The sequence below is a fragment of the Somniosus microcephalus genome, chromosome 11 (assembly GCF_052327205.1).
Source record: "Somniosus microcephalus isolate GS21.2 chromosome 11, FLI_Smic_1.0, whole genome shotgun sequence".
In the NCBI taxonomy this organism is placed as follows: Eukaryota; Metazoa; Chordata; class Chondrichthyes; order Squaliformes; family Somniosidae; genus Somniosus; species Somniosus microcephalus.
The window spans coordinates 91,694,199-91,706,466 of NC_140997.1; the positions used below are offsets into that span (position 1 = coordinate 91,694,199).

The 12,268-nt window shown below is 54.6% G+C and overlaps 1 protein-coding gene across 2 annotated transcripts in view; it reads left to right on the forward strand.

Annotated features, from left to right (window-relative positions):
• Nucleotides 1-12,268, forward strand: part of coro7 (coronin 7) — a 167,867-nt gene that overhangs the window by 121,761 nt on the left and 33,838 nt on the right. For both annotated transcript variants that reach the window (XM_086001018.1, XM_086001017.1), the window contains exon 19: nucleotides 3,730-3,872. In XM_086001018.1, coding sequence (XP_085857144.1) covers nucleotides 3,730-3,872 — 143 coding nt within the window. The remainder of the gene's footprint in view (nucleotides 1-3,729; nucleotides 3,873-12,268) is intronic.

The window sequence follows — 12,268 nt, forward strand, 5'->3', positions numbered from 1 at the left end:
AGTGTACCTAGGCCAAGCTCACAAGCCCAACGTAAGCACCTTTAAGACCAACGTGCTAGAAAGCAGACGACCCTCTTTCCTCACTCCCTGCCCAAGTCACATCCACCTGAAAGAGAGAGCGAGCTACGGCGGGGAGCAACAAGGTGATTTCTCTCTCACAGCATGGGGGTGCTCGGCTGACACCAGAGCTGTCGACAAACTGGGGCACACCGTGTTTGAAAAGACAAAAGATGACAACAAAGGTGCTCTCTCCTTCGAAGACAAAGCTTTCATGAATATTATGGAGAAAGAATTTCACAAAGATGAGGTGAACAGCTGGGTTGCGCCTCTCCCCTTCAAGGTACCCCGGCTTCTTCTGCCTAACAATCGCGATCAGGCACTGTCACGCATCGCATCACTGCGGCGCACATTAGATAGAAAGCCCGAAATGAAGGAACAGTTCATTGCCTTCATGGAAAAGGTTTTCGAGAGTAACCACGCTGAATTAGCACCTCCACTCAAAGAAGGAGAAGAGTGCTGGTATCTCCCGATTTTTGGAGTTTATCACCCCCAGAAACCTAGTCAAATAAGAGGAGTTTTCGACTCCAGCGCTCAGCACTGTGGCATCTCACTCAACAACGTTCTGCTCACGGGTCCAGACCTAAACAACACCCTCCTTGGCGTGCTGATTCGCTTTAGGAAGAAGCTCGTAGCAGTAACCGCAGACATCCAACAGATGTTCTATTGCTTTGTGGTGAGAGAGGACCATAGGAACTATCTGAGGTTCTTCTGGTATCGCGACAACAACATGTCAAAGGACATCACTGAATACAGGATGCGGGTCCACGTTTTTGGTAACAGCCCCTCCCCTGCAGTCTCCATCTATGGGCTCAGAAGTGCAGCCAAAGAGGGAGAACACGAGCATGGAAAAGACACAAGACAGTTTGTGGAGGGACATTTTTATGTTGATGACGGCCTCATATCCTTACCTTCAGAAGCAGAAGCCATCAACCTGCTGAAGCGAACTCTAGCTTCATTAGCACAGTCCAACCTGAGGCTGCACAAAATTGCCTCAAACAGTGTAGCAGTGATGAAGGCCTTTCCAGCTGAGGATCTCGCCAAGGGCATTAAAGACTTAGACCTCAGCGACGAAACCATGCCAGCCCAGCTAAGCCTTAGTTTACGTTGGGAAATTGAATCTGACACCTTCACCTTTGCAGTGTCAGTAGGTGACAAGCCATTTACACGCCATGGAGTGCTGTCAACGGTCAACTCACTCTTTGACCCTCTCGGCATGGTGGCGCCCGTGACTATTCAGGGAAGAGCCCTACTACGAGAACTCTGCACAGACACGAGCAACTGGGACTCTCCACTCCCCGAAGGCAGGTTAACAGAATGGGAGACATGGAGAAAGTCTCTCAAAAATCTAAAAAATCTTCATATCCCACGCACCTACTCACCAGACACACTCTCCAAATCCAAACGCACCGAGTTGTGTGTATTCTCAGATGCGTCCAAGAAAGCTATTGGCGCGGTAGCCTACCTGAGATCCCTGGATGATGAGGGCCAAAGCAACGTGGGATTTGTCCTGGGAACGGCGAAGTTGACACCCCCGGCCAGAGCCCACCATACCACGCCTGGAGTTATGCGCTGCAGTATTGGCGGTGGAGATGGCGGATCTCATCCTGGATGAGATAGATTTCAAGCTTGATGCAGTGAAATTCTACTGTGACAGCAAAGTTGTGCTTGGCTACATCTCCAATGAGTCAAAGAAATTCTTCATATATGTACACAACAGAGTTCAGCGAATAAGACAATCAACATGCCCCGACCAGTAGCACTATGTGCCCACAGAGTTGAATCCAGCTGACCTCGCCACCAGGTCAGTGCCTGCCTCCCAGCTCTCCAGTACAATGTGGTTTACCGGGCCAGCTTTCTTACACAAACCCGACCAAGCTGACCATACAGCAGAAGAATCATTCAAGCTCGTCAGCCCAGAACTAGATGTGAAGGCCACTGTTCAAGGGACGGTCAAAAAGTTCTTCAGACCCACCTCAGAGGTCGTACTCCTCTTACCTAAGGAGGACTGAGTGTTATTGATTCCACAGTTCTGTATGTTTTATAAGTAGTGGCACCTAATAGACGCCAGGCGGGGAGTGTTCTGCCTTATAATTGCAGGAGTTCCGTTTTGTTGCCGCCAGTAGGTGGCAGTAAATGGAAATGGCCAGTAGGGTCACTCAACGGGAAGTAGTATAGTGATAGCAAACAAAGAGGTCACATCAGCATGGAGCGTGCTGCAAGTTAATCCGCTGTAATCTTACATTGTTACGCCTTCGAAAGCATTGCCTGTGAGTTGAATGGTTTCATTACATATTCATGTTTAGATGTTAGTTATATCTCATGTATGTAACAAGGTGCATTTCTTTTTTCTTTCTCAGTTTTACTCCAACCCAATGCAACTGATTTGTATTGTTTCATTGACCTCATGCAAGTGTGGCATTATTAAACACCGGAGCTTGGACGCTACATCCTGACTCCCATGTCGTTATTGAAAGGAGTTTGGCTGGCTGTCTAACTGCGTACAGACACATACACGTAGGGAGGACAGTACATCATTGCCACTTGTCAGCCCAAGCCTGCCTGTTATGTAGGTCCTGCTGTAGGCTAGCATGGGCTGCTTCATTATCGGAGGAGCTGTTAATGGAGCTGAAAACTGTAGAACCATTGGTGAACAGCCTCACTCCTGACTTTGACATAAGGAAAGTCTTGGATGCAACAGCTGAAGATGATTGCTTCAAGGACACAGCCCTAAGAAACTTCTGCAGGGATGTCCTGGTGCTGCAGTGATTGGCTTCTGACAACCAAGGCCATTTTCCTGTGCATCAGGTATGACTGCAGCCCCTAGGAGGGTTTCCCCCTGATCCCCATTGACCTCAGTTTTGCTTGGGCTCCTTGGTGCCATACTTGGTTGAATGTTGAAGGCGGTTACTCCCATCTTTCAAGTCTTGTCTGGATCAAAGCTGGCGGAACCCAAACTGATTGTCATTGAGAGGTGCCGCAGTATTGTTGAGGCTTTCCATCACTTGGCTGGTGATTGGGAGGAGGCTGATAGGGTGGTATTGAATTTATTGGAATTGTCCTGTTTTTCGTGGACAGGTCATACGTGGACTATCTTCCACATTGTTGGGTAGATGCCAATGTCATAGATGCAATGGAACAGTTAGGCAAGGGGTGAGGTTAGCTCCAGTGTGCAGACCTTCAGCATTGAACCACTGCTTCTTGACATGTGGAGTGAATAGAATTGGCAGGACCCTGGTATCTGGGTGCGGACCTTATGAGGAGTTTGGCTAGGACCTCCTTGTCTCTTGCACTTGTACTTTGGGCTTTGCCACAGATGAGGATGGGGATGTTAGCTCTCCACTCAGGGGATCTAAAATTTTGGGAGTGAGGAGAGAAGCCAAGCAAACATTGTCGCGCAAAGCATTATAAAGTTACAGCACCAGTTACCAGAGAAAGTGATTGAAATGGGCAGCATAAATGGAGTCAGGTGGCAATTAGCTTTGCTTCAGGGAGAGGGATATGGTGAGATGATGAGTAGGGGGCTGATTCATGAAAAGGGAATAGGTTTGATAAAGGAAATGGCCATTTCTAAACCTTGTTGCATAGCCACAGTTTTGAGTCCAGGGGTGCGTTGGAAGCTCGATGCCAGGTCAGTGTGCTGACTGAGTTTCTGTTCCCATTCTCTGCCAGGTCACATGGAGAAAATCTATTCCATCAGATTCCATCCACTGGCATCTGATATCTTGGCTTCATCCTCCTACGATATGACTGTGAGGATCTGGAACCTCAGCTCAGGGAAAGAAGAGATCGTACTGAGGGGACACACAGACCAGGTATGCTAAACGTAAAAATGTGGGGAGCCAGACACAGCACTGCAGCCACCTAATATTCTCTTCCATTAGGTGTGTGAAGGCGAGTGTGATTTTGGATTGGACTGGTCTGTGGTGGGTATAAAGATTCCATCACAGCACTGAGTCACGAGGATTCATTGCTGCCAATGTCCGACATTCTGAGCTTCTCCAGTGAGTGAGAAGGGGGGAGCTTGTAGTTCTAGTGCAATTCTCAGAACAAGATTTTGTTCATGGTTATTCGTTTTCTCATGTTCTATTTTTCTATTGTGCCCTCACTTTATTTTCTCTTGCTGTTTCTTTGTCTCTCTCGTGCTCTCTCTCTCTCTCGTGCTCTGTCTCGCGCTCTCTCCCTCTCGTGCTCTGTCTCTCGCGCTCTCTCTCTCGCTCTCTCTCATGCTCTCTCTTGCTCCTCCCTCTCTCTCGTGCGCTCTCTTCCTCTCGTGCGCTCTCTTCCTCTCGTGCGCTCTCTTCCTCTCGTGCGCCCTCTTCCTCTCGTGCGCTCTCTTGCTCATGCGCTCTCTTCCCCTCGTGCGCGCTCTTCCCCTCGTGCGCGCTCTTCCCCTCGTGCGCGCTCTTCCCCTCGTGCGCGCTCTTCCCCTCGGGCGAGCTCTTCCCCTCGGGCGCGCTCTTCCCCTCGGGCGCGCTCTTCCCCTCGGGCGCGCTCTTCCCCTCGGGCGCGCTCTCTTCCCCTCTCGCGCGCTCTCTTCCCCTCTCGCGCGCTCTCTTCCCCTCTCGCGCGCTCTCTTCCCCTCTCGCGCGCTCTCTTCCCCTCTCGCGCGCTCTCTTCCCCTCTCGCGCGCTCTCTTCCCCTCTCGCGCGCTCTCTTCCCCTCTCGCGCGCTCTCTTCCCCTCTCGCGCGCTCTCTTCCCCTCTCGCGCGCTCTCTTCCCCTCTCGCGCGCTCTCTTCCCCTCTCGCGCGCTCTCTTCCCCTCTCGCGCGCTCTCTTCCCCTCTCGCGCGCTCTCTTCCCCTCTCGCGCGCTCTCTTCCCCTCTCGCGCGCTCTCTTCCCCTCTCGCGCGCTCTCTTCCCCTCTCGCGCGCTCTCTTCCCCTCTCGCGCGCTCTCTTCCCCTCTCGCGCGCTCTCTTCCCCTCTCGCGCGCTCTCTTCCCCTCTCGCGCGCTCTCTTCCCCTCTCGCGCGCTCTCTTCCCCTCTCGCGCGCTCTCTTCCCCTCTCGCGCGCTCTCTTCCCCTCTCGCGCGCTCTCTTCCCCTCTCGCGCGCTCTCTTCCCCTCTCGCGCGCTCTCTTCCCCTCTCGCGCGCTCTCTTCCCCTCTCGCGCGCTCTCTTCCCCTCTCGCGCGCTCTCTTCCCCTCTCGCGCGCTCTCTTCCCCTCTCGCGCGCTCTCTTCCCCTCTCGCGCGCTCTCTTCCCCTCTCGCGCGCTCTCTTCCCCTCTCGCGCGCTCTCTTCCCCTCTCGCGCGCTCTCTTCCCCTCTCGCGCGCTCTCTTCCCCTCTCGCGCGCTCTCTTCCCCTCTCGCGCGCTCTCTTCCCCCTCGCGCGCTCTCTTCCCCCTCGCGCGCTCTCTTCCCCTCTCGCGCGCTCTCTTCCCCTCTCGCGCGCTCTCTTCCCCTCTCGCGCGCTCTCTTCCCCTCTCGCGCGCTCTCTTCCCCTCTCGCGCGCTCTCTTCCCCTCTCGCGCCCTCTCTTCCCCTCTCGCGCCCTCTCTTCCCCTCTCGCGCCCTCTCTTCCCCTCTCGCGCCCTCTCTTCCCCTCTCGCCCCCTCTCTTCCCCTCTCGCCCCCTCTCTTCCCCTCTCGCCCCCTCTCGCGCCCTCTCGCCCCCTCTCGCGCCCTCTCGCGCCCTCTCGCGCCCTCTCGCCCCCTCTCGCGCCCTCTCGCCCCCTCTCGCGCCCTCTCGCCCCCTCTCGCGCCCTCTCGCCCCCTCTCGCCCCCTCTCGCGCCCTCTCGCCCCCTCTCGCGCCCTCTCTTCCCCTCTCTCGCGCGCCCCCTCTCTCGCGCGCGCCCTCTCTCTCTCGCGCGCGCCCTCTCTCTCTCGCGCGCGCCCTCTCTCGCGCGCGCCCTCTCTCTCTCGCGCGCGCCCTCTCTCTCTCGCGCGCGCCCTCTCTCTCTCGCGCGCGCCCTCTCTCTCTCGCGCGCGCCCTCTCTCTCTCGCGCGCGCCCTCTCTCTCTCGCGCGCGCCCTCTCTCTCTCGCGCGCGCCCTCTCTCTCTCGCGCGCGCCCTCTCTCTCTCGCGCGCGCCCTCTCTCTCTCGCGCGCGCCCTCTCTCTCTCGCGCGCGCCCTCTCTCTCTCGCGCGCGCCCTCTCTCTCTCGCGCGCGCCCTCTCTCTCTCTCGCGCTCTCTCTCTCTCTCGTGCTCTCTGATATACCTATCAATTCATCCAATGAAAAGCGACGAGTTCCTGCCAGCGGGAGGTTGGGAGGCCCTTCGACTTTCCGGCTAAGAGGACGGCCTTCCATACCGTCGCGTTCTCTCTTTCCACCTGGCCGTTCCCTCGGGGGTTGTAGCTGGTGGTCCTGTTGCAGCAATACCTCTCGCTAGTAGGAACTGACGGAGTTCCTCGCTCATGAAGGAGGAGCCCCGGTCACTATGTATATAGTTTGGGAACCTGAACAAGGCGAAGAGGTCGTTCAGGCATTTAATGACCGTGGTACTGGTCATGTCTGGGCAGGGGAAGGCAAAGGGGAAACGGGAGTACTCATCAACAATGTTGAGGAAGTACACATTACGGTCAGAGGACGGGAGGGGCCCCTTAAAGTCGATGCTCAGGCGCTCGAAGGGGCGGGTGGCCTTGATCAGGCTTGCTCTGTCCGGCCTAAAGAAGTGCGGTTTGCACTCGGCACAGGTCTGGCAGTTCCTGGTCATGGTCCTGACCTCCTCGATGGAGTAGGGCAGGTTGCGGGCCTTAATGAAGTGGTAAAGTCTGGTGACCCCGGGGTGGCAGAGGTTGCTGTGGAGGGTCTGAAGTCTATCACTTTGCGCGCTGGCGCATGTAATTCGTGACAGAGCATCGGGGGGTTCGTTCAGCTTACCTGGCCGGTACAAGATATCATAATCGTAGGTGGAGAGCTCGATTCTCCACCTCAAGATCTTGTCATTCTTGATTTTGCCCCTCAGCTTGTTATTAAACATAAAAGCGACCGAACGTTGGTCGGTGAGGAGGGTAAATCGTTTGCCTGCCAGGTAATGCCTCCAGCGTCGTACCGCCTCCACAATCGCCTGGGCCTCCTTCTCGACCGACGAGTGTCGGATCTCAGGGCCCTGTAGGGTCCTTGAGAAGAAGGCCACCGGTCTCCCCTCCTGGTTAAGGGTGGCGGCTAGGGCGAAGTCGGATGCATCGCTCTCGACTTGGAAGGGGATGGACTCATCCACTGCGTGCATTGTGGCCTTGGCAATGTCTCCCTTAATGAGGGAGAAGGCTGCGCACGCTTCCTCCGTAAGGGGGAAGGATGTGGACTTCATGAGGGGTCTGGCTTTGTCCGCATAATTGGGCACCCATTGGACATAGTAGGCGAAGAGCCCCAGGGTTCTCTTCAGTGCCTTTGGACAGTGGGGGAGGGGTAGCTCCATGAGGGGGCGCATTCTTTCGGGGTCGGGGCCGATGACTCCGTTCTCTACTACACAGCCGAGGATGGCAAGGCGCGAGGTGTTAAACACACATTTATCCTTATTGTAGGTGAGGTTCAGCCGTTGGGCCGTACGGAGGAATCTCTCCAGATTAACATCGTGGTCCTGCCGGTCGCGGCCGCAGATGGTGACGTTATCTAGATAGGGGAACGTGGCGTGCAGCCCGTTCTGGTCAACCATCCGGTCCATCTCCCTTTGGAAGACCGAAACCCCGTTGGTGACGCCGAAGGGAACCCTAAGGAAGTGGTAGAGGCGGCCGTTCGCCTCGAAGGCTGTATACTGGCGATCCTCAGGGCGGATAGGGAGTTGGTGATAGGCCGACTTAAGGTCGATGGTGGAGAATACCCGGTACTGCGCAATCTGATTGACCATATCAGATATGCGGGGAAGGGGGTATGTGTCCAGCTGGGTGTACCTGTTTATGGTCTGGCTGTAGTCGATGACCAGGCGGTTTTTATTGCCGGTCTTAACGACCACGACCTGGGCACGCCAGGGGCTGGTGCTCCCCTCGATGATGCCATCCTTCAGGAGACGCTGCACCTCAGAGCTAATGAAAGCTCTGTCCCCGGCGCTGTACCGCCTGCTCTTGGTAGCGACGGGTTTGCAGTCGGGGGTGAGGTTAGCGAACAGGGAAGGTGGCGGGACCTTGAGGGTGGATAGGCCGCAGGTGTTGCGCGGTGGGCGGTTTAAAATCTGCTGGTTATCGACTGTGAGTGGGGGGAGGGGTCCGCCGTATGCTAGCGTGACGCTTTGGAGGTGGGATTGGAAGTCTAGGCCTAGTAGGACGGCAGCGCATAGCTGGGGCAGGACGAGGAGTTTAAAATTTTTATACTCCGTGCCCTTCACCGACAGGGTCACAACGCAGTAGCCGCTGATGTCCGTGGCGTGGGACCTCGATGCCATCGAGATCCGGTTGCGCGTTGGCTGGACAGTGAGGGAGTAGTGGCTCACCGTGTCTGGGTGGATGAAACTCTCCGTGCTTCCGCTGTCGAACAGGCAGGTCGTGGCGTGGCCGTTCACTTTGATGTCCATCATGGACTTGGACAGGTGATGCGGGCGGGCTTGATCCAGTGTGACGGAGGCTAGTGTATAGCTGAGCGAGTCGCTGTAGTCTGCGGGTGAGGCGGTGGTCGGGTCTGGAGTCACGGTGACGGTCGAGCGTGGTGGGTAAAATGGCGGCGCCCACGAGGTAGGACAAAATGGCGGAGAAGATGGCTGCCCCCACAACTCACATGAGGCACTGCTGGTGTCGGTTGCCTGGATCAAAGATGGCCGCCCCCATGACTCATATGTGGGGATGCTGGCCTCTGTGGCCTTAATGGAAGATGGCCGCCCCCACAGCTCGCATGAGGCACTGCTGGCCTCCGTTGATCCCCCTCTGCAGGCCTTTGCAAAGTGGCCTTTCTTCATGCATCTCGAGCAGGTCGCGTTTCTGGCTGGGCAGTGCGCCCTCGGGTGTTTCGCCTGGCCGCAGAAGAAGCAGCCGGCGGCCCGATCGCGGGGGTCCGATGTCGCAGCCGGTACCGGGGGTGGCGGTCCCGATCGGGTCCGGGACGCCGATGCTGAGGTAGGTCCCAGGGGGGGGTGCTGCGGGGGGTATTGCGGTCGGGGTCGGTCCCGGTCCCAAGTCCCAGGGTCGCGAGTTACAGTACCTTGAATATGCCTCGAGGTCCCGATGGGCCACTTCTAGGGAGCGAGCGAGGGCTGCAGCTTTGTCCAGGTCGAGGTCCTTTGCTTCAAGTAGTCTTTGCCGTGAGTAGTCGGACCGCAGGCCTTTCACGAAGGCATCGCGGACGTTGTCTTCAGTATTTTCTGCCGCCGTTACCGCTTTAAAGTTACAGTCTCTGCCGAGTGCTTGTCGCACCCGTAAAAATTCATCCACAGGCTCTCCTGGCTGTTGCGGGCGGGATCTTAGGAGGTGTCTGGCATACATGGAATTTACCGGGCTCTGGTACTGTCGTTTCAGCCGGTTGATGGCGTCCTCGTATGTTTTAAGGTCCCGGATGAGTGCGAATACTTTAGGGCTCACTTGGGCGGTCAGAACTCTTAGCTTGGATTTCTGAGGCACGCCGGATTCTCCCAGGTAGGACTCGAAACAGCTCAGCCAGTGTTCGAAGTCGAGGGCTGAGTTTGCTGCCTGTGGGTTTAAATCCAGGTACGGTGGTCGGAGGGCTCGCAGCCAAGCCGGCTGCTGTGGCTGTTGTAGCTCGGCGTCTGACGGCTGCTGTGGCTGTTGTAGCTGGGCGTCTGGCTGGTCTGGCTCGGTAGACATTTTAAAATTTAGCCAATAAAATTGATATACCTATCAATTCATCCAATGAAAAGCGACGAGTTAAGAAAGTAACTATAGGTTTTTATTGGCTAAATAACAGAGCCCACCCTCGTGGGTGATCGGATACAACAAGGAGGAATGCCAGCCAGTCGACTACCTTTATACCTGGGCAGGTAGGTGGAGTCATGGGCGGAGTCAGCAGCGGTCAGCCCAGGTATAACAGCGTGACAAGAGGCGACCTCGTATAGTGATACAACAGTGTGAACAGTGCTAACCATAGAGTAACGATATAACAGTGATAACTATAGTGTAACGATAGTGAACGATAAAAGTGGTTTACCACACTCTCTCTCTCTCTCGTGCTCTCTCTCTCTCTCTCGTGCTCTCTCTCTCTCTCTCGTGCTCTCTCTCTCTCTCGTGCTCTCTCTCTCGTGCTCTCTCTCTCTCGTGGTCTCTCGTGCTCTCTTTCTCTCTCTCGTGCTCTCTTTCTCGTGCTCTCTCTCTCTCGTGCTCTCTCTCTCGTGCTCTCTCGTGCTCTCTTTCTCTCGTGCTCTCTCTCTCTCTCGTGCTCTCTCTCTCTCTCGTGCTCTCTTTCTCGTGCTATCTCTCTCTCTCGTGCTCTCTCTCGTGCTCTCTCTCTCGTGCTCTCTTTCTCTCTCGTGCTCTCTCTCTCGTGCTCTCTCTCGTGCTCTCTCTCTCTCGTGCTCTCTTTCTCTCTCGTGCTATCTCTCGCTCTCTCTCTCGTGCTTGCTCTCTCTCTCGTGCTCTCTCTCTCGTGCTCTCACTCTCGTGCTCTCTCTCTCGTGCTCTCTCTCGTGCTCTCTCGTGCTATCTCTCTCTCTCGTGCTCTCTCTTTCTCTCTCGTGCTCTCTCTTTCTCTCTCGTGCTCTCTCTCTCTCTCTCGTGCTCTCTCTCTCGTGCTCTCTCTCTCGTGCTCTCTCTCTCGTGTTCTCTCTCTCGTGCTCTCTCTCTCGTGCTCTCTTTCTCGTGCTCTCTCTCTCTCGTGCTCTCTTTCTCTCTCGTGCTCTCTCTCGTGCTCTCTTTCTCTCTCGTGCTCTCTTTCTCTCTCGTGCTCTCTTTCTCTCTCGTGCTCTCTTTCTCTCTCGTGCTATCTCTCGCTCTCTCTCTCGTGCTCGCTCTCTCTCGTGCTCCCTCTCTCGTGCTCCCTCTCTCTCTCGTGCTCTCTCTCTCTCGTGCTCTCTCTCTCTCGTGCTATCTCTCTCTCTCGTGCTATCTCTCTCTCGTGCTATCTCTCTCTCTCGTGCTCTCTCTTTCTCTCTCGTGCTATCTCTCTCGTGCTCTCTCTTTCTCGTGCTCTCTCTCGTGCTATCTCTCTCTCTCGTGCTATCTCTCTCTCTCGTGCTCTCTCTTTCTCTCTCGTGCTCTCTCTCGTGCTATCTCTCTCGTGCTCTCTCTTTCTCTCGTGCTCTCTCTCTCGTGCTCTCTCTCTCTCGTGCTCTCTCTCTCGTGCTCTCTTTCTCTCTCGTGCTCTCTCTCTCTCGTGCTCTCTCTCTCTCGTGCTCTCTCTCGTGCTCTCTCTTTCTCTCTCGTGCTCTCTCTCTCTCGTGCTCTCTCTCTCTCTCTCGTGCTCTCTCTTTCTCTCTCATGCTCTCTCTCTCTCGTGCTCTCTCTCTCTCGTGCTCTCTCTCTCAGTTCAGTTCAGTTCAGTTCAAATGCTTTATTGGCATGAAAGTTTACAGAGAACCATATTGCCAAAGCTTACATAGCAAAAAGGTACAGTTTTCCAACATTCTGTAGGTGTCAATCGATTTGACATTTGTTGGGTATATACAATATTACTTTTAAACAATATTAATTTTAAACAGTCTTTCTACTTCATTTGGTACGTTCAATATTAATTTTAAACAGTCTTACTTTTAAACAGTCCTCAGGTTGTGACATGTTGTTACATATTTAGCCCCAAGGTATGGTCTGTCTCCTTCTCCTAGGACTAATCTCAATTTTGACAGATCATCCAGTTCCTTGAAATCTGGGGTTGTTTGGCTTAGCTTGTTGAATAATATGTTTCTTGATGTGTTGAATTTTTCGCATTTTAGGAGGAAATGCATTTCTGTTTCAACCTCGCCAGCCAGACATTGATCGCATATTCTATTCTCTCTAGGCTGCCAGGATTTCTTGTATCTGCCTTTTTCAATTTCCAGTTGGTGGTCGCTTAGTCTGTACCTGGTGAGGGTCTGTCTCTGTTTTGTGTCTCTGATGGTCGTGAGGTAGTCTGCCAGTTTATATTCTCTTTTTAGGGCCCGGTAACATTCTAATCTGCTTTGGCTTTCGGTTATTTTGTTCCAATGTTCCAGGTAGGTTTCTTTGCATTTTTTAATGATTTGGTTCACTCGGATTGGTGTTTGGACGGCTGTGTTGGTCTGGGGCTGGTCAGGGTCCGGCTGAGTACTTAGTTTCAGTAGCAGCTGACTCAGGGGACTCTTTTCTGGGTTTAGCTCTTGGGTCTGAAAGGCTTTGAAATGAAGGGTGTCTGGGGAGCTAGATTTGAGGTGATTTAGGAAGTT